The 22,963-nt window shown below is 38.8% G+C and overlaps 1 protein-coding gene across 8 annotated transcripts in view; it reads right to left on the reverse strand.

Moving 5' to 3' along the window:
- The window catches only part of vps13b (vacuolar protein sorting 13 homolog B), a 310,547-nt gene that overhangs the window by 247,687 nt on the left and 39,897 nt on the right, over positions 1-22,963 (reverse strand). For all 8 annotated transcript variants that reach the window (XM_075464765.1, XM_075464763.1, XM_075464764.1 and 5 more), the window contains exons 8-16: positions 18,386-18,660; positions 15,401-15,496; positions 13,602-13,724; positions 13,012-13,149; positions 10,731-10,818; positions 8,487-8,672; positions 6,245-6,414; positions 4,417-4,611; positions 2,230-2,354 (exon numbers count right to left, since the gene is read on the reverse strand). In XM_075464765.1, coding sequence (XP_075320880.1) covers positions 2,230-2,354; positions 4,417-4,611; positions 6,245-6,414; positions 8,487-8,672; positions 10,731-10,818; positions 13,012-13,149; positions 13,602-13,724; positions 15,401-15,496; positions 18,386-18,660 — 1,396 coding nt within the window. The remainder of the gene's footprint in view (positions 1-2,229; positions 2,355-4,416; positions 4,612-6,244; positions 6,415-8,486; positions 8,673-10,730; positions 10,819-13,011; positions 13,150-13,601; positions 13,725-15,400; positions 15,497-18,385; positions 18,661-22,963) is intronic.

Below are 22,963 nucleotides of genomic sequence, written 5' to 3' on the forward strand. Positions count from 1 at the left end.
CCTGAGTCGTGAAAAACTGAGTAAAGCAGTTTGACAAGTCACCAACATCCTGGCACCCTGCCACATTGGCAAGTCTACAAGAATTTGACCAATCAGAAAACACTCTCACCAAATCCTCCCATTCTCAGGAAGAGGGGTTCTCCCAGAAGGAAGTTCTCCCTCATTCTGAAATAATTACAAATTATTTGAGAGGATGAGAATTATTATAATGGATGCAGAGTTACTGTAGAGGTACCCGACATTAAGAATTAAATGACCAGAAATGATCGTGCCACGTCAACTTTAATCTGTGTTGCCATTTGTTAATTTCCGTGTTTTTTGTTTTTGTTTAAATATCCAGATCCATGCAGCGATAGGAAACAGCACAGTAGAAAGAAAAAATGGTATATTATTGTTAATTTATTATGACTGCCAGCTGTCAAACAGCTCCTTCATATTTTCTTCTATTTTACGAACGGTTTTTGAACTCTGTCAGACCTGCTCATCATCGTTCTTCCAGGAGCAAACTGTCAGGTTGTGTTTATTAGATTTTGACTGTAGTGACACACAAACAGGAGGTCGATTGTCTGGTGAGCTGCCTTCCATTTAGACAGAAGGGGTCAAATATGAGTCATTTCAACTAGGAAATGACAGAACACTTAACACAGCATAACTAACCCAAGCCCATTATTATCTACATGAAAGAGATTGACAGTAAAACAAACAGGCAACTATAATAAAAGTTCAACTGTCGGAAACATCAAGCTAAGTTTGAAAATGGAGATGAGAAAAGTAAGATAAAGCAGAAAAATAAAGTTCAGAGGAAACTTGGAGGTGTGAGTACAATGTTTTAGAACCTACTATATATTCAGATCACAACCGGACAAGGCATCCTGGAGCAAACTGTCACCAGACATATATAAGACGATGCTGTTGTTTTGAACACAGCTAAACAGAGAACTTCTATCCAGTTCCTATGAAATGTCTAACCAAGAGTTATTTTCTTACATGTGATTTCAAGATTTGTGTAAAAACAAGAGGTATGAAAGCCAGAAAAACCCAGTCTGAGTTGATTGGTCAGCTCCAGTGGACACCGCTCATCAATCGAACAGAAACATTTAAACATACCCTAGGTGAGTATATGCTTGGTCTTGATCTAGAATGCTGAACGAAGATGAGAAACATCTTGTATTTGTCAAAAAGAAATAAAAAAAGAAATAAAAACATCCTTTTGACATCTGAATTCATTATTTGAGGCAGGAAGGGCAGCAAGGCTGGGAAGTGAGTCAGATTGGGGGTGGAGATAAAAAAAAAATACACACACTCTTATTAGTTGCAGAGAGCACAGGGCATCAAGTTCTGTGTGAGGGCATTCTCAAACACTATTCTGAGTAAAAACCTTGTGGTTCCCTTTTTGGCAAGCAAAGAGCTATACAGTAGATACATTATTTTCTTGGAGAAGAAGTCAAAACCATCTGCAGCTTTTTGACATGTTTAAATCTAAACTAATGGGAGGAAATAGATTCCCAAGGCAGTGCTCTAGCACAGGTTTCCTGCCATAACAGGCACTTTGACTGCAAGGTGTGAGAGAGAGGGCAATAGGTGAGTGTGTGTCTGTGTGTGTGTGTGTGTGTGTGTGTGTGTGTGTGTGTGTATATGTGTGTGTGTGTGTGTGTGTGTGTGTGTATATGTGTGTGTGTGTGTGTGTGTATATGTGTGTGTGTGTGTGTGTGTGTGAGAAGATGGCAATGGGAGTGAATGATGGAATTTATTATTTTCTCTCTTTTTTTCTTGTTTTACTGAAAGATTAATTTTTTTCAAATCAACCAATCATGCTTGGAGGTTATTTCAGTGTGTTACAGGAAAACGAAAGACAGAAGGTATACGATCCCTGTTAAATAACACAACCTCATGTAAATTTAATAAAAACATACACATTACCGTGTAGAAAGCAATGGTGCAAGGAATGACAGAATTCTGTTTAAACCTCATAGGGCTTGGCTTATTTTAAAAATGTTCCCAGGAATTTTGCTTTTAAATACTACACACACACCTTCTTCTTCTAGTCCGTTGTATCTTTCCTCCACTCTGACAAACAGCCGCTTCCAGTCTTTACCTCATTTATGCAGATCAATCAATTATCTCATCTTAAATACCTTTTGACATACGGTAGGCAAGAGGCCGCACAATACATTAAAATATAAAAAAACCTTAAAAATAAACTCTCCCCAACAAGTGCTACAAACTCACCAGAATGCAGGCATCTGAATCAGCTTTCCATACAGAGCAGTGCTAAAGGATGGGATGATGGAGATGAGGGGCAGAAAGCCCCCCGAGCTGTCCTGGCATGTCAAGCCTGCCTGGAACCCAAACACCTGCGAAGAGAGGAAAGGAAAGGAAAGGAAAGGAAAGGAAAGGAAAGGAAAGGAAAGGAAAGGAAAGGAAAGGAAAGGAAAGGAAAGGAAAGAAACAAAGAATTCACAAATGGTAAAAAAAAAAAATATATGAAAAAACAACTCAACGATATAAATGCAAATATAGAGTTCATCAACACTTTGAAATCCAAACACACTTTAAATACTGATTTACTGGAGCTTCCTGTGGCAAACTGGCTTCTGTTCTCCCTGCGGGTGTTTTCAACTCATTAGCCAAAGTTTGAATATTGTATCTAAAAAAGGTTAGAAAAGTCCTTTTTCATGTGAAATTTTTTCCCTTTACTTTTGTGTCCCGTTTGTTGAGAAAACACGCTCGCTTTGACCTCTTGCCCACAATTATGGAAAAAGTGAGAGAATAGCAAATCACTACCTTCAGGACAGATGCCGAAGCACTGACAGCTGACGTCAATAAAATAAAGATTAAGATAAGCTTTAGTTTATACCCTTTTCAAATCACTTCCTGAACTGGGTGAATTGTGGCCAGAGTGACCTCCACCCTGCCATGATCCCAATACCAAAAAACAGAGGTAGAATTAGAACCGTGGCAGATAAAGATGCTGATAGGTCACTGACTAGTTGACTGTTAACCCTGCACTGACCCTGTGATAAGGACTACCAGCATGATGTCCAGTAAACATCCTGTCCTTAAGAAACCCACAGACCATACAAGGCAAGACTGGACCAAACAAATTAGTGCTGACCTGTAATATGAATTTCTTAAAAAGCTGTTCACACAGATTTTTTGCTACATGTAGTCACACATTTAACACCAACTTACTTTTCACTTTGCTCATTTATTGGTCAATTGAAAAAAGCAAGATAAATCTACTTTTTTTCAGATCTAGAGTAAACCTCAGATTGATAATTTATCAGCTTGATAAACTGTTTATCACTTGGATAAACAGCTTTGAACAATTGTTTATCACTTAGATAAACAATTTACAGAATAGGTTTGTAGACAAAGGGCAATAGCAATCTTAAACTAAAATAAATGCCAATCTCTAAATGTTTTGTCAGCAACACATGATGTTTGTGGAGCAGCATTAAGGATAGTTCACAGATAATTAAAGTTCCTAATCGACTATAGTGCATAGTTTCAATACATCCATAATAAGGAAATGCTTTAACGACAGATAGTGTGAAGAGTTTGAACAGATTTCTGAAAATAATCATTATTTCTTTTGTTGTTTGTATGTTACACAGGTTCTTCTGTGACTTTCTAATAATCAACTTAATAGCTGTTTATTAAGATCAGACACAGAATGCAGATATGAATGGCACACTAACTTTTATGATCAATGAATTCTACTTTTTGGGGTTCAAACTACAAGCAAAAATGCAACCCCTGCAGTAACAAAGTAACGTTGCTGCCGTACAACCCAGTCGCATCCTGTCAGCAGGGCAGATGAAAACCATGAAGAAAACCAGAGATGAGCCTGTGTGAGCATCAAGAAATTCAGGGCTTCTCAGGATTTAATGATCAGGTGAAAAGAGGTCATGAAGGTCATTAAAAGGGTCACTGGGGTCATTTTAGAATGTGGCAATGCAGTTAACTTGCCGTCCTCTGGTGTCTGAGAAACCATACTGTATAAATTGGGTCATACAACAGAAAGAAAGACGAATTTGAAAGAAACTTGGTCATTGAGTTTAATTCAAATGAGCAATGAGTGTTTATACGTCTAGTCTACAATGTGTTTTTCACTCTACAATCTTGAAACAAATTATACAAATGGATATTGCTAATTGGTTAAATTTCATAAATTGTGGGGAGGACAGTTAAACATGATTTCCCATGACTCATACCATTCACCACTAACACTAAAAACTTTTTGTTATGCAGCACAGTTAATTTAAGTCAACAGTGTGTCATCTGCCATGAGTTCCATCTTTGTTTTGTTTTTTTTTTGTTTTGTTTTTTAATTCCAGTTGGACTTTGTAAAAGGGAAATGTAGCCTTTCCTACTGTGATTCGGTACTGCTGAATAGAATAATGTTATGCTTACCTTGAGGTAGAGATGTGCATAGCAGTGATGCAGCAGGTTGTCAGAAGGCTGGCTAAGACTGCTGACAGCGGTGACCAGCTCTGGAGCATACATTGGGACAGAGTGTTCAATGTTCACCCTTTCTACACGGAACTGCAGACATGGAAGCGGGTGCAGCGGCTGAAACACTGGCGCAGAAACTTGTCCTGGTGCTGACTGAAGGGTAAAAAAAAATGAAAAGGGTGGAAAGGAATTTAAAGAAAAGATGCATATTATTCATTTCGCTCTTGTTGTAACCCTGTGACAAGGTGTCATATCAATCCTCCTCTGGCAACCCCTGGCAAAAATGATGGATTCTCCAATATAGGAGGATGTTCATTCAGCCTTTACAGCGAACACTTCTATGACACAAAACAGTTTGGCTTTGTAAAACACATTCTGAAAGATGCTTTCATCAATAAATGCTCATCCTAATATGAACTGAACCCCAAGCATTTGGCAACCTCCTGAGAAGAGGTTGCGAGATTCCATCTCGTTATCGAAGAACACTTACAAGGCATTATTCAATATGTTCCATTTTATTTAGAATTTAAAATTATTAGAATAATTTAGTGTTAATCATGTGTGATGATTTTCTTTTTTTAGATTATTTCTTTATTAAATCACTGATAAGTGATTTCAGGGGGTATTATGTGGGAGAGCAGAGCCATGACACTTGTCCTAATTACACATTGTGCCTTTTGAGGTTAGGATGAGCTTTGTTTAGATAATGGCGAAAGCGTGGCGCCGAGGAGAGATTGGGTTTGGGCCACGTATGCATTGAATGAGTCAGGGAATTTCCGGGCATTCTGAAACGTACTTGTCTCGGTCTGTGACGGTCTGTTCAATAAATTCCCCATAAGAGGCTGACCACGGCGCGTCCTAATCATTTTTCTCCACAACACCTTCTTTGACATTTGTTTACCTGAGACTAAGGTTATTCGGTTTGGTAATTGTGTATTTGCTATGCGTTGCCTTCCTATCTCTGACAAAGCTTGATGATCACTTGACAGTGAAAATAACTTTAGAACTTCTTTGCGAACAATCAAAATTTAACTTCACAGAATTTTACTCTGGAAAGTACGTTAAAGGGATAGTTCGCCTCTTTTGACATGAAGCTTTATGACATCCCATATTAGCAATATCATTTATGAACATTGACTTAATGCGTCCGATGTAAACTGTGCAGACCGAGCAGTCCCCTGCTTCCGAGCAGCAAACACTGTAACAGGTGCGGCTATCGCTGGATGGCTGGACGCATTGATATCAAGGGAGGCAAAAATAGCGCCAAGCGATGTGAGGTCTGACTTTTTCCTGCACAACGATTTTGTGATGCAAATGTATTACTCTTTTGAACGCATATTGTTTTGAGAAGCAAGACGCTTTATTTGTTTAGCCCCAGCCAACTAGCCGGACTACCTTCATTAGCGCCAAAACTCAGCTGGAACTCGGCTCACAGGACGCAGCCGGGGGTAAGTCAATGTTCATAAATGATATTGCTAATATGGGATGTCATACAGCTTCATGTCAAAAGAGGCGAACTACCCCTTTAAGTACTTAGTAACAATGTTTTACTGGGAAGTTTAGTTACAGGTCTCTTTATAACATGTAAGCCATGTTAACTGAGATCCATCTCAGTGTCAGCTGAATGCGGCTACAGTTTGGCAACTTGACCTTTTATCTGAAGACGTTAATATAGTCAATGCTGAGAATTGGATCAAGACATTTTGTGACTTGTGGAGCGCTTAGTTTTTCTGCACCGATACCTGAAAAGGCTAAATTAAACGAAAAAACGATCAAACTGTGCTACCTTCCGTCCCAAGATGACAGGCAACAGTGTGTGAAGGAGGTTGAACTCTGCCATGGACACACTGACGGAGACTTGGAGCAGAGTGAAAGAAGTGAGTCTGGTTGGGATGAATTCCTCTAAGTGGGATATCTCCTCTGGAGTGGCTGGACCATTGCACTCCTCGAGACTTTCTACAGATATAATGAGACAAAAAGATTTTGCAGAGATAAAAGACAGGCCGAGGTTAAAAAAACAAGAACCAATTGTGTTTTATTATCATTCATGTAAAGCAGTGGGTACGGTCAAAGACATTTGGAGTTGGTGGCTAAAGACAGCTTTACAAAGCAAACCAATGTCACAGAGTGGGCTCCACCTCTCTATTCTTGCAGCGTGAAACCAGTGAAGTAGTTATTCCAACAAAAACAACCTGCTGATAAACCCAATAAAATAGATCTACATCATTAAAGTACTGAAGCTGGCAAACACTTTCCATTGCAGGGACTTTTGCCCCAGTAGCTTTTTCTTTTTTCCCCACAAACTATTTCATAAGCCCACTCATTAAACCAATAATCAGAAACATTCAAAAAAGGCAACAAAGTAAAGAGAACTGCATCAACATTGAAAAAAGCTAGCATGGTCAGCACTAACCAAAGTAAGGAGTAACCAGAGCACTGAACCACAAAACTGTATCTAGTGCCCGAGGGGGACCAAAACCTGAGCCCTTTGTTATAGCCCTGGCCCTGGTCCCAGGACATTAGTTTCTTCCACTTCTGAAAAAAATTATGTTGGGCTGATTCCCAGCTCCAAGGTGGGCTCAAAACCTGATCTCAAAGCAGTTTTGGTCTTCGGCCTACTGCTGCAACCTGAAAAAGATTTAACTAGCACAGCCGTGTCTAAACATAATCGAGTGCCAGGCTCGTGTCAATATGCACATTCACAAACAAGCAGTTCATATGAACAGAGGAAAACGTGATGAACACGAAAATAATCTTTGAAACGAAGCGAAAATGATGACAATATGAAAACTTTAAAAAGAACAAGCGAACATTGCGACACAGATGCACTGAAACACATATTTCTGTCTTAACAAGCCCTGCTTTTCCTGTTTTAATTTAGAAAAAGCTGGTATTGTTTCTGCTCTTGTGTCATTTTGCAAGTTGGAACATCTAGCTATGAACGGTGATAAAAACACACGAAATCCAGCAAATTTGTTTTATAGCTAGATTTACAGCTAGTTTTTTGGAATTAAAAATTTATTATCAAATAAACTATATGACATTGATTCCAGAATCATGAACCCTAAAATGTTGCAACTCCAAAGCAGCAAGTACCCCCTCAAAGGACTAATCGTATCAACCCTTCTGCTGAAAATGGAGGAAAGCACAGATACATATTGAAACAGGAGAGAAAAACCAACAACCTTAACATAATAAAGGGTGATTAGCTTAACCCCTCTAATGCGGTGTAAAAGGTCACTAATTTCATTTACAGCAGTGTGTTGAAGGATTATTGTGCGTGGAAATAATCATACACTAAGCACACTATAAAGTGCAAACAAACTGTTGCACTTCTTTTTTTATATATATATATATATATATATATATATATAATAGAATGGACAAGAATACAAGAGAATAAAGTAAAAAAAAAAAAAGAAGAGACAAGAAGGCTATGTTCGCACTGCAGGCAAAAGTTGCCCAAATCTGACTTTTTTTCCCCCATTTGTGACTTATATCTGATTTTTTTTTTGTCACAGCCTGAACAGCACAAATCTGATTTTTTCAAATCAGACCCAAGCCACTTTCATATAAGGTCCTAAATCAGATACATATCGGATGTTTTTCAAAGCAACACAGCAAGATCAAATGTAAACAATGGACAAAACAAGCATGGCAGACACCTTTGATGGCGGTAGTCAGTGGAAAGAAAGTGACCTTATTAAAATCCTGCACAACAACTTCAGAACTGATGCACACACGCTGACATGAGTAGCATCCATATTTACTTCCATAAAGGCAGCGTGCTGCGTGTGACGTCTCCTCTTCTTCTGCGCATGTGAGTCACAGCAGGGCCCTAGAATGTTCACACTGGAGTCTGGTGGCGGTTACATTTAAATTATAATGTGAACAACCATGCAAAAAACTGGGATCTCAGCAAAAAAAAAAATCGGAATTAGGCATTGAGACCTGCAGTGTGAACGTAGCCTTAGAGAGTACTGAAAAGAGTGTATGATTAGAACATATACTAGTATGAGATCTCCAACCTTGCTGTGGTTTGCAATAGGGTTCATATTCGTGGTCCATGGCACAGGTAATCATCTTGAGGATGCGGTGGACCGCACTGCTGTGCAGCCTGATGTCTAGAGGTCCCACCACCAGCCTCTTGATGGATGTCTCTTGAACCACAGGCACTACTTCCTCCAAACTCAGCACAGAGAAGTCCTGAGATCCTACAAAAAGAAACATGAGGATAACCTACTTAGAATGTGTGTGGTTTGTGCTTTTACATAATTAGGGATTCTTTTGTCAGTCAAAAAGAACACAATAGGTAAATGTTAAAATAGTTTAAAAAAAATAATGCAGTATAATCACACATTCCATTGCATATACAAACTTGCTTGTTACATTTATATTTAGGGTACTAAATTCCCCCCCCCATACAAAGACACTACAAAGATAGCTGTGGGGTAATGCAGCAGCCCACATAGCCATGAACAACTGGAGTGATGAATATTCCAAATGTCCAGTTCTCTCACACAGCTGTCCCTTCATTCATCTCAGGCTCGTGTTCCAGAGGTCCACTTAAAAGACTCAGCTTCCCGGCAATAAAAAAAGCAGAAATTAAAAATAAAAGAAGGGGGCTGGATGAATGGCAGTGAGGGAGGAAAAGGACAAAGGGTCACAACTTGCTTTATTCCCATAACATTCCACCACTGCACCGAACATTCTTAGAGCTCAGAGTCGACAGTATGAATTGAACTTTTCTACTGGAAGGGCTGGGGTACGGAGGTGTAACTCATTGAATTTTGGAAACTTACAAAGGGAAACAGGTAATGCCACTTCCCCTTCCCCCCAGTGAGATGTGGCTGCAGTGGATTATACCTAATATCAACCATATGGCTGCAGTTAGAATGGTCAGTGGAATGATGAGGGCGCTGCAATTAGCTAGGATTTAGACGATTTAAATGTGTCTCCATTTCCTAAGGTTAAAAAAAAAAATTATTAAATCTAAAGCATTACTCTAATGTGAAGTCAACGGTAAGAGTGACCTGGGCTGGCGTAGAATTTTGGTTGAACTAGAGATTATGTTAGTCCCGTGGCAATGCAGGCTGACTTGTTTCGTCGACACTGGGTCTGGTCTGTGTCCCAGAACAGGAGAAGCATTCCTGTTGTTAGGGCAACCCCAGCTGTCCCACAGGGAAGGAAATTGACACTTATCCTGCTGTCAGAAATGTCTTTGATAGGTCCAGATGACAGTATCAATGTTTTTCTTTAATCTAGATACTCATCTATAGCTGACAGCAGTAGGCAGACGTAGAAATAGTCAAATTAAAGAGAAAAACACAGAGACAAGTAAAAAAAAAAAAAAGTAGGATAAGGATCCTAATAAATACAATCATATGTTCAGGTAATTAAAAGGACAAAAAGTACAAAATGCCATTGAATTTTAATTAATTTATCATTGTAGTAATGAGAGCCCAACTTAAACTGGCTGTTTCCACTAAATGAAACAAAATCACTTCACACCAAATTTGTATGAAATTTTAAACATCGGTAGTAAAGTTACTCTACTTCTGCCACTGTTGAAGGTTATGGACTGTAAGTTTATGAGGATCTTTTTTTAAATTCTTTTTTTATCCATTACTTGGGATTTTTAGTCACGTGTCATTATCTCACTGGGGGAAGCTTTCCACCAGATTTTAAATAAAGAGCCCAATCCCACACACCAAAGGAAAGAGACGCCAAAAATAGCATTTCAAATCATTTATCTCTTAATCGCAACTTCAGATTTCTCGGATTTGAATAAACATTCTTGAGTGCTGCAGCTGAGGAATGAGGAACTCGACACATCTTAAAGCTTCCACCATGAAGAGTGACGTCTAATTAGGCAAGAGGGGCCTATTCACTTTCTCAAGAGCTTACAGGTAAAGAAAGGGAGTAGAAACAGTGTTTCAACAAGCAATGGGGAGAGAGAAACTCAAATATGTGTCAGTGCAGACTAAACACTTCTGACAGTTGCCCCGCAGGTAAGTTTGGGGTGAGAGTGAGGACAGAGAGGGTCAAGGACCAGGTGGTTGTGAATGAAAAAGGACAAGCTCTTTCTTCAAGTCTCGAGTGTGCTTGCTTGACAGAGAGAAGAAAACAGAGAATGAATGAGATAGAGAGACAGGAGGAATGAGAGAACAAGGCAAAGAGAGGAAGAGAGAATATGATGGATACAAAGAAAACGAGAGAAGAGGTGGCTAGGTGACCAAACAAGCTCCGAGGAGGAATGAGTTAGACAATACCTTTGGTGCTGCTGTTTTCCATTGTGTAGAGATAATCCATGTGGAAAGCCCCAAAGCGCTGCATGCCCGCTATCTCTGTGTAGGTCTCCTGTCAAACAAAAGTAGAGTCAGGTAAACATGGTGGTAGGGGAGCAAACAGACTGATAGCCTTAAAGAGTGGCAATGACTGGGGTCAAGGCAGATTTGGCAGAGAGGATCAAATCACAGATAAAACATTATCGAGTGGCTGAAGTACTTAGTTTGATATAAATGTAAATATATATATGGCCAAAAGGCCATTAACATTACTGGTTTACTAAGCGTTTACCAAGAATAAAAATTATAGGAGATATTCAAGCATACAAAGTAAAGTGGAATTTAAAGTGTTGACAATACAACTAACAACAATCTAAAGCACAAAGACATATTTGATCAGGAAAAAATTGCTCTGATTGTAATTACACCATTTACCATCATTACTAATTAAGAAGCAGCCAGTTTATTATCGGGATGAAAGACAAACAAACACACGTATCTTGACCTGTGGGCCCAGGAGAACATTCTAGGTTTAAACTGACTAACTTACTGCTAAAGTGCTGTGCAAACCAACTGTGCTTATCAATAAATGAAAAACTGTGGGAAAGCTGTGGGCTTTTATCTAGTTGTCGATCTACAATAGTAGGAATTGACTATTAAAACTCATCATTAGTCTGAAGGTCAACAGCTACTAAGCTAATAATATATTTGCTTTTTAACCATATAAGCAACTGTCTCCATTGTCAGTGTAATTGTTTACATACTTGCTGTGTATCACACCTCTTACTGAAGGACTCTACTAAGGGCACATCAATTAAGATGAATATGAAGTTAATGTTTGGTCAACGTCAGGATCATGGCAGAAAAAGTTACTGATGCGACATAAAAGGTATCCGAGTCCCCTAAATCAAGGGCATCATTGGATAACCTGTCAGACGTGCCATCTCCACATTGCATCTTTCACACACGAAACCTACATTTCTGAGGATGTGCACAAGAGGTAGCCATCATAAACATGCAAAAATTGAATTAAAGCAGGCACGCCGCTGGTTTTAGAAAGTAATATTTTTTCTGGACACCTCTGGAAAGAATGAAGTCCCTAACGCACTTCACACGCCACCTCAAATTTACCCAGAATGCGTCGAAACAGATTTCAGAAGAGCCTTATCAGGGAGACGGGTTAATGAGTAATATTTATTAGGGGATCTCTGTTCCTCTAATGGCTCTGGCATGCTTTGGGATCAAAGCCAGCCTGGTTTCAAAATCACTAATGAATTAACACTCAAACCTTTGAGACTTGGACTTTCAAGTATGGATATAGAGACGGATAGAAGGCTGGTTGGATTGATGGATGGATGGATGTCCAAACAATTGCTTTATTGAGGGGTCATGAATGTTCTGTGTAGAGTAAACATTTGTGCAGTGAGGGCTGAGGAAGGGAGCTGAGAGTTATCAGGAACAATGGCCAACCCTACTACCCAGATAGCAGGAACACTTTAGCCAGCAGTTGGGTGGCTGGTGAAAAAAATCTTTGGTTTACTGGGAGGAGAAAATACGCTGCGTTAAACAAAACTGAAGTGTGTCTTTACAGTAACACTAAAAATTATAAGAGCTTTCAACGCTGCCTTTTCGTACGAAATAAGAAAAAAAAAAGATTGAGAGAATTATGTCAGATTATAGTGTTATATATTATATATCATAGTTTACCCGTATACGCATATTGTATTAGCAATGAAATGTGAGTGCTCAATTCAAGTCACATTTAACAGAATAATGCACATCGTTCTATTTGTTCTTTACCATTTTTAGCATTACAAATTCATCACTTAGTAAAGGCATGAAATGCAGGTGCTGAAAAAGTGGTTGAATTTTTTCCAGTTTCATTTTATTTTTCTGACTCTAATCTAAAGTATGCTGCTGATTACATAGTCGGTGTTCATGTGTAGGACTACAAAACCATGTGTAAAATTCTTGTTGAGCTGGTGTTCTGTCATAGCTGCCAACAATTATGCTACATTACTATCAGTTCTGGAAGTGTGATAAATCTTGGGAAAAAGATTGACTGTGAGTTAAATAATGTTTTACTGATGCAGTTACATGGCTGCAGTGTGACAGTGTTCTGAAGACCTCAACCTGAAATGCATGATCTTCCTCTGCATTATAGCCTTCCATCCAAGGAACATATATATTTTTCTGCAAGTGCGGGGACATTATTCATAACACAGACGTATTATGAGGTTCATAATCAATCTGATTTAATTGTGACCTTGTGACTAGTGGCATCCAGGATGAACTCAGCCCTGACTCCGTTATTCTCTGGACTACGGTAGTCAAAGAGTGAGTTGGTAAGGTAAGTCATTCCTTTACTGTTCAGGTTTTCTCCACAGCTGAAGAACACAGCATCCTGCAGAGACAGATAAGAGAAAAAGAAAAGTGAGGAGGAACAAACTGGAAGATGTTCAGATCGAAAGAAACATTTCTTTAAGATTAGTTCAGGTGGCGTAAAAATATAATTCCATACAAAAAATCTATTCTAAAAAACCTTTTTAAACATATTAAAAGCATGTTTTAAAAAAAATAAAAATAAATTTGGCCGAATGGAATATCTAAAAGTAAACTTTGAAAAAAAGGGTGTTGTAGCGTGTTGTACATGAGCATGATGTCAAAGCCATGCTAACAAATTAATGAATGTAGGAAATAGAACATTCCAGTAATGAACAAATCAGAATGAATTAAGAGCTTGTAATTCTCTTGAATCAACAGGGGCTACATGAGAATAATTTAAATACATCCTGAGGGTTACATTTTTTTTTTTTTTTAATAGTTTTTTTTTTTAGGTCTTTAAGCAATCTTTACCTCTTCACGTCGATTCATATTTTCTTCAAAATCCCTAACTCCCATGATTCCTTTCAGACAGAGTGCCCGACAGCCAACAAAGCCAATCTGACAATCAAAGAAGGGCTCCCCCATCATGAGCACCTGCAAAAAATTTTTTTTAAAAATCACCAATGTTTTAGTCAACTTTACAGAAACACAGTGAGGAACCTGAAAAAAAGTTTTAAAAGGTATCAAGTAATATATGGTGGCAGGAATGTGTATGTGTGATATATGCCATATGCAAGAGACTGAAGAGTACATCAAGTAAGATATATAAGCATACTAAGTCTGCAGTAGTTGTGTAAGACATCGGGACAATGGATGGAGGCAGGTGAATATATCACTTTTCTACATAATTAGGCCTGTGGATCATTTAGCATTATAATAACATCATTACATTATTATTATTATTATAATAATAATAACAGCATACCTGTCATCAGCTCGTAAAAAATGTGATGCTTACTTTGCCTGAGAAAACCATCATCCTTCTTGTCTCGATCATTTGGCCCAAATACTGAGCAAAGAAAACTCAAGCTGCAACTAATTACATAACTAAAATCATGGAGGATGAAAGTTTGAACAGCACTATTATGCATTTAATAACCTGATCTGTTATATTCCTTTGAACAGCTGATTATTTGTCAAGTTAGCCCACTACTGCTGCTGTGTGTATATCTGATCATGTGTCTGCAGCATGGCTGTATTATATTAACTGGATAATGGACTGCAAAATGGCCGCCGTTGATTTCAATGGAGTCGCCCGCCTGGCGCATATGCCGAAAAAGTTTCTGACTTCCGGGTTTACTTCCGCGTTATGCGGCCCATAGAGCATGCGCAGTAGAGTCACCCCCCATGATGCTTTGGGGCCTCCCATCATGCCCCGGGGCGATGAGGACGTGCACGTACGTACACATCACAGTGCACGTACACAGCTGTGACGTCACGCTGGGAAAAGAGACTTTTCTGGGGCTTTTCTGGCTGTTACAAACCTTTTTGACGGATAAAAAGTCCATGACTTAAAAATATAGAATACGGGGCGGTCAGTTTTACCGGCATCTCTTTTACTATTGCGGTCTATGGGAAAAATGCTTTTAGGGCCACAGAGGATTTTTTGTTGCAATACCACAAGTGGCCACTGGGAAGGAAAAAAAAATTCGGCGTGCCGGCTGAGAGGTGGTGCGGCACCGTATCCATTTATAATACATCCATGGTCTGTAGTAGTTCAGATTTGTGCTATATCGAAAGTGATAAATATGTCTCATTTGACCATCTGATTGGCTTCTAGTCTTTAAATTCAAATTTGAGCAAGTATGGGGAACCACCAAACTATATTGCCTGGCAAAAGAGTATGACCCCGTTAACATTTATTTATTTTATCTTGAAAAGGACATCCTGGGCTTTCCAGTGATGTGGGATTTGTTGGGGTTCATTTACTAACTTACTACTTGTGTGCCCATAAAACATGCTGGTCGGTGTGGCAGCCATTTTGGAAAGACAAATCTATCATATTGAACAACGAATCAAGTATCACTGGAAAGCCCAGGATGTCCTCTCCACAGCATAACAAGTTTTATTCTTGTAGACCTTTTTTTTATTTTTTTTTATTTTTTTAAATAAAGCTGTGAAACTCTTGTCCCATGCAGAGGACAAAAATGCATTGCTGGGTCTTAAAAGAAATGTTTCTAATAAAACCTTAAAAAAATTAATGTAAAACTGGTGAAAGATTAAATCAATTAAATGTTTGCATCTTTTAACAACCAGCTTTACAGTCTTACCTCAATAGTGATTCCCTCTTGCTCTAGACACAGGACCTCTCTCGACTTGACTTTCTGAGGACTGTAGTAGCTGTTCTCTGAATGCGTCTCTGTCAGCTTTAAAAAAAATAAATAAATAACAGAAAGAAATATTCAGTTTACTACTTAGTGTCACAACTTTTAAAAACTAAATGTGTCTTTAGTTATGCTCTTGAAACTTAGAGGATGCTTTGCTCCAGAAGCATCGAAGTGAGGACCCTGCCTGCCAGTGGAAGTGGTTCACTGGCTTCCATACTGAGAAGGTGTGGATAAAAGACATGCCTGAAGAATCCTGCTTGTGGTCCTCACTTCAATATTGGTGGAGCTAACCATACTCTCATTTCCAGGAACCAGAACACAAGAAATAAGCTGAATAAATAGACCCAGAAAAATAAGTGGTCATGGAGTTATAGTTATGGCTCTGCCATACTGATGGACCTACAAAGCAAATTATACATTTTAAATGCATTAAATTACATCAAAACTAAATCATAAAATTATTGTACAGTCATAACAAGGGAGAAAGACTAATAAAATATAAAATCCAGCACAAAAAAATTGGAAAACACGCATCTCATGGTGTTTGTGTCCCACAAAAAAAATAACATTTTCCTAGATTGAAAGCTAAATTCCAGTCATGGGACTTTTAGGTCCTTATCAGTTTTAAGCTTAGACTCGAGCCAAAAACATTGATCAAGCCACATGACAGACACTCCCCTCTGATATTAAGGCAGCTTACCCAGATAAAAATCAGAACACGACTACAGGAAGATACAGGCAGACTGAATGACTAGCTAAAACTAGTTAGCTGGGGTCACGGTGGTATAGAGCTGCAATGTTTCTGAGCTTGGTTTAAAAACTCGGGGGAAAGTATAATGCACAGAACCCAGCTCATTCAGCTTCAACACAGGAAGCAGGTGCAGAGCAAGTAGCAGCTGTGGCTTATTATTCTGATGGAGCAGACTCTCACCCTCACTCCCTTCCCCTCTTGCAATTCTGAGCGTTTAATCACATGCAGGGGCCGTTCCCCGCAAACTGTCAATCTCTCGGTATAATGATGAATAAGAATGTTTAATTACCTGGCTAAAGAATTGTTCTGTCTTACAACATGAGTGCAACGAGAAACTGTAACTAAATCCCTACGAATCATACAGGTAAGCATAATGATTGGTTATCCCATAAAATCGTTGGAACTGCCCTATGATTAAATCAAAAACTGAAATAATATAATTGACAGGAGACAAAGAAGCAGCATAAATAAACACTAGGAAAAATCTAAACTAGCGCAGCCAGTACTATAAATACCTGTGGCTGTCATTACCATCCCATGGTAAACAATCCAACAATTTCTGATCATTTCAGGCCATTACATTTCAGTGCATCATAATGTCAATACTTCAAACAGGGGTACTTGATACTGAAACACTTCGATCAGTGAATGTGAACGATGGCATACCTGTCAACCTAGCAGAAATGTAATGAAAATAATAAAGTTTAAAAACAGAATTTAATTCTGCTATTGGTTGAATGAACAAAAATAGCAAATACAATTAAATTCAATTCATTGACCTGCAGTGAAAGTTTGACAGCTGTGCAAAAACAGAAGGGAACAAATGGTCAGTGGTAAAACTATGCATTATACGTGTAAAGACAATAAATCACAATGTCAATTTCTCTGATCAAAGAGATCGGGGGAGTAGTTTGTCAGCAATCTAAAAATACGTCTTTGCTTTCACATCCATGTCAAACTCAGGTTAAGGCAGTGACTGTTCAAAGACATGAAATTACTTCAAACTACATACTTCCTTGTAGGAAAGAGACGAGAACATTTAAAAAACCATCCTATCAGCTGTCTGCAATTACACCAGAACAAAGGCAATTAATTGATTAAAAGAACTCAAACAATACAGGAAAAGTTTAAATATTATTAGAAAAACACCATGCTTTTTGTGGCCTGAGAAATACGTCCCCTTCACTGATCACACACTCTGTCAAATACATGTGCACTCTTTCTCTCACAAAAACACACACACAGGCACACGCAAGTAATACCTGGAGTATGCGCGCACACACACACGTTTGAACTAACACATAAAACACAAACACACGCACCACCAGTAATAGGATATGTAGCGCCTGAATCTGAGAGGAAACAGATGAATTCCAACTATTCTGAGTGGACAGGCAGGATTAAAGTTTGGGATCTATTTCTGAATAGTGTTCATGCCATGTTTAATGTTTAAAACATAAATGTGACCGGAGACAGCATTTAGCAGTTACTCTACCCTCCATTATACCGCACACAGAGACTAAGAGAACTGAAACTTCCTGAGGACAAAGCTGTTAGACTGAAAATGAAAATGACCATGACATAAAAACATTCAGGGGTTAGCGTGGGAAATGAAAGTGAATAAACAATAATGTAGCAAGGAAGACAACTAATTGTGACTTAGGTGGTAGAGAAGCCGTCTACTAGTCGGACGGTCGGCAGCTTGATACCCCACCATGTGTGCTGGTGTCCTTTGGCAAGACATTGAATGCCACATTGCCAATGATATGCTCATCAGTCTGTGAGTAGGTAGATAATAATATATAGAAAGCTGAGAGAGTGCTGCATTTAAAGATTATTAAGCACTATGTGAATGTGTGTGTGAAAGGGTCAATGGGAAACACATTTCAAAGCACTCTGTCGAACCTTGCCAAGGTTAAAAGTTGCTATGTTTTAGTGTGAACCAGTGGCCACCACATTCATATCTAATTTTTTTTTTTTTGTACCGACACGGAATAGTTTTCAAAGCCATGCTGAAAATAAACATTTCCTTAACCTGAAATATCATTAAACAAGTACATACATTCTAACCCGTGTAACACTTAAGTCTTGTGAGCATATTTTTGGAAACAAATTATCTACAATGTGGATGAAAGATCCTGCATGTTTTTTTGTTTTTTTTTAAACACTAGATTTACCTTGAAGGTGACAGAAGCTTTAGTGCAGTAGAAACTTATGGAAACAATGGGGTCTTTAGATGCGTGTTGCTGGGGGCTGTTAGGAATGCCTCCACTCTCTGTCTCCTGGTAAAGGCCTTCCTCCCCTTCTTCCTCTGTGCCTACAATGGCTGGAACAAAGGACCAAGCCCAGGACACCCAGCCTTGGTCATCCTCTTCAGGACTCCCAGTCTGCATGTAGAAGTCCTGACTGGAGAACTGACCAGATCCCAACCTTTCCATGTCGACATCTATCCCTGATGAGGACAAAAATCTTCATTAGATTGGGGGTTGAGTGAGGTGGTCATGGCTGAATAATCATTTTTGCTCACACAGTTTAATAAAGATTTACAATGGAAACTTTATAAAAAAAAAAAAAAAAAAAAAAAAAAAAAAAAAACTCCCCCAAATAAGGATACTACACTAAGAGAGAGCCTTGACCCATGTAAATAAAATATTTTCTGACATTTTTATACTGTATCCTTGTTTAATTTATATTACGATCAAAATCAGGCTCTATGAAAAATAGTAATTTGCCTCCAGTTGTTTTTACTCTCAACAGATGAATTAAAACATGCAGGCTCTTTGAACAAACCGGCAATACAAAGAGACAACTGTTGATACTGAAGGTGTCTGTACCCACAGCAACACACTCAATTTGTCCATTCCTTCAGGGCAGTTTAATACAAGCAAGTTATTTCAGCTGTCAAGCAAATACAAAAACGGCACAGACTGAGGTACTTTCACAGTAGTTGCTGCCCCGCTTAACGCACAGGTGTGTAAGCATCTGTGTGTTACATGAACTCACTGCTGCATGAGCTATATACAGGAAGTGGAAGTCCATTCCAATTTATGCCAAAGAGCACAGCCTGTCCTGACAGAAGAGGGGCTTTAACTGGGTCCAGTGGTCAAGGCTGTCCGCAGTGGACCAATAACAGACTGCGTCAATAAATGCAAGCAGAATGGGGCTTGGCGCATATTTGATAAGAAGCCAGTCGAGAGAAATGGAGACTAAGAACAAGCCATAGCCACCAATATAAGGCATGCTTGGCAGGGAATGCAAGGGAAGGCAAGAAGTAACCAGCGACAGAACAGTACCAAAAAAATTTTGAGGAATTGGTGGTGGAGTTACAGCCGTGGCCTAGTGGTTAGGGAGGTGGACTTAATATCAGAGGGTTGCAAGTTAAAGTCCCACCATTACCTCTCCCTACAACTCTATTCATGGCTGAAGTGCCCTTGAGCAAGGCACCTAACCCCACATTGCTCCAGGGCCTGTAACCAATACCCTGTATCTAAATAGATGTAAGTCGCTTTGGATAAACAAAAGCGTCAGCTAAGTGTAATGTAATGTAATGGAGTTGACTAGGACACTGGCTAATAAAATGAGGAAGCACTAGGATAATCATTGGGATGCAAGTCACTGGACTGGCATATAGGTGGTGTGTACTAGAAAAGATTAGAAACACTAATCAACGATGCCCTTACACAGAAAATCATTTGGAGGTTCACAGGAACCGCAATGGTTCTTATCCTGACCCCTGAAATGGTCCAATTATGTCTGTTTCCATGTAAGTCGGGGTAAAGGAAACTGATGTCAATACACAAGAATGTGTAATCCCATTCCTCACTGCCTCATGCTCTTTGTGAGAAAACAATATTGCCTGTGAAGTCATACTCCAGGAATCCCAGAGGCTAAGGCGGTGAAAATTATGACATATTTTAATTAAATCTTTCACTTTGTGAATTGGCAGTTGGAAATCCCATGTTATGGCTTTTTATCTCGCCCTAGCCAAATTTCCCTGTCCAATTCTCTCATTTCCACTTGTTTCCTTTATGTTTTCACCCTCTGAAGGCTTTAAGGTGTCAGTTCAACAAGTTAAGCTCTTTCAATTCACGTCATGGCCTGACAAAGTCTATGGGTAATCAAAATAAAAGGACAATTACAAATGAATTGATCAAATGATCAAAACAGATCAGCTTAAGGAGACTTTGAAGTTTCAATTCAAAGAAGTAAGTGAAAATTCCCCAGAGAATGATGTGGGCTGGATGTACACAGCATACATAATATACACAATGTCAAGCACCGTGTTACACAATATAAAAAAGGACATGGTTGGTGTCGCTAGTCTTAAAGCAAAAGGGCACGTCTATCATAATGAGGAATGGAAGTGTTAGTGGGTGAATGGCCCAGTGACACAGTAGGGATGGTGAGAAAAGGCAGTGTCCAAAACGGCCAGTAGATGTCCCTGCATGTTTAGAGAGGAAGAAAAGGGCAGGTTACCTGACTTTGGGGCAAAACATACTCTTGACCTTCTGCTGAAAATGTATGTTTATGAACATATCTGTGTATATGTGCTTTCACACAAGTGCAAAACATGAACACAGTCAGGCTAAGTTATACCAAAAACCACAAGTGCAAAAGAACAAGATACAGATAAAAATATTTCACTAAAAAAGCTGCACATGCACACAGCCACACATCCACACACTTGTCCACACACATCACTTTTAATTAAGTAACAAAATTGTATTACTTCCTCATACGTGATAGAAACATACTATGGGGCATATACCTATTTTCATTATATATAATGAAACCAATAACCCTGTATCAGATATTGCTAAACAATAAAATCAAAAAATTTAGGCTATGGAAAGAGATTATAAAACCAATGTGCCAGAAAAAGAATACTTCACGGATGTTGAAGTTCAGAAGTGTTTGCATCTTTTACACGGACTATAAAGAGGGGTAATGTCAAGTAACTGAGGCAGCACAACCCATTCAGACCCAAATCTTCGTTTAAAGAAAGTGTTCTAAAATCTGAGCGTTTTCTGGATGACTTAAAACCTTTAACTTCTCAACATATGAAGTTCTAGAAACAATTAGCAAAATAAAATAAAATCATGAGAGGTTAAACCTTAGATTCTTATTGAGTATTACTCACTTTGCCTTCAAGTTTATCAACAAAATTTAAAAAAAAAATTAAAAACATGAGAAAAAAAAAGTAATCACTCGCACAAGTACAAAAATAACCACATGTAAAAATGGAGAAACATAACTGCAGGCACTCATAGACACAATCACATAGATGCTATACAGAAAGATAGATAAGCACACACACACGCACGCACGCACAGCCACACTTCAGCAGCCACAGTTCTCGGCTCATAATTCTTAACATACTTTGTGAAACCATACAGCTTTCACTGCGGTGACCAACTGGTCTGTTTAAGTATGCAAGTCATCAGTGTTTCCAACCGCATGCGTTTTTGTGTTTCATTGAACTCACAGAATTTCATACTTCAGGAAAACTAACAATGTAATCTTGACTAGAAGGTAACTTTGGTTACTGACACATAGTATCCCCCATCTTTCACCCAATGATGTTATTTATGAATGAACCATTGTCTGTTTAAAGAGAAAAAATTTACAAAATGAGGCCACAGTTAATAATGGCAACTTGCACATATTACAATGTTTTTTTCCACTGCAATAATTACACGAAAGTAAAAAAAATTCATGTTTCCTTTGAAAATGTTCTGAGAACAACCACTTACAATTAAAAGTCAGGTCTTAACAATACAGTACACAGAAGATCCAGACTGTCCTCATTAATCTAAATTCAACCTTGTCCACAATATATACAGTACAGTCCATGAATGCAAAACTACAACTGAAAACATTTGTTAAGTTCAACCGCATCAGTTACAAAAGTCAACTCACAAAAACAGTAAATAAAGGCAACACACACACACACACACACACACACACACACACACACACACACAGGAGACAAAGGAGCCAGAAGATCCAGCAAAGATGGCAAGCAGCTAAAGGGAAATTGTATGAAATTAAATGCTATATACAATATAGATATCATGTTTGAACAGTCATGTCAGAATGACTGTTTCCTATAAACTATAGCTCCACTAACAATACTATGTATGTTAGCCAAGTCAAGCTTTAATTCTAACATTTTCTCAGAAAAGTTCAGCTTTATTCCTGAAACCTGAAATTCATAGACTGAAAAGCATGAACAAGCTCAGCCTCAGATCCATCTCAATACACACACACACACACACACACGCACACACACTACAGTGCATATACACACACAACTGCACCCAGATCCCTTTCAGCTTCTTCACTCTGTCAATTACGCCCAGCATAACTAGATCTGGGGGCGCTCAGGTTCCAAGAGCTGGTCCCCTCTTGTATATTTTTGTGATGGGATACTAATTCATTCTCAGAGGCTCCGCATAGCAGTAGCATGACACGACTCTTACATCTGGCATTGGACACTGAACTGGAAGCTGCGCCAATTTAAAGTAAAAGTTTCACGCCAAGAGGCAGGGAGCAAGTTAGAGAGAGCAAGGCTGCATTATGTTGTGCTGCCTGTTTGCCTTTATAACCGCCACTTTTGTCCCTCACAATTTGCTCCTTGTACTACAGAAGCTTATTCAGCCTAGTGAGGCTTGTGACTTGATATTGCTGTCTTTGGCTTGGAGAAGGCTGGCACTTGGGGTAGAAACATGATGGGCATTTAGAGAATGGAGTGG

This window comes from Odontesthes bonariensis, chromosome 5 (genome assembly GCF_027942865.1).
Source record: "Odontesthes bonariensis isolate fOdoBon6 chromosome 5, fOdoBon6.hap1, whole genome shotgun sequence".
NCBI lineage: Eukaryota > Metazoa > Chordata > Actinopteri > Atheriniformes > Atherinopsidae > Odontesthes > Odontesthes bonariensis.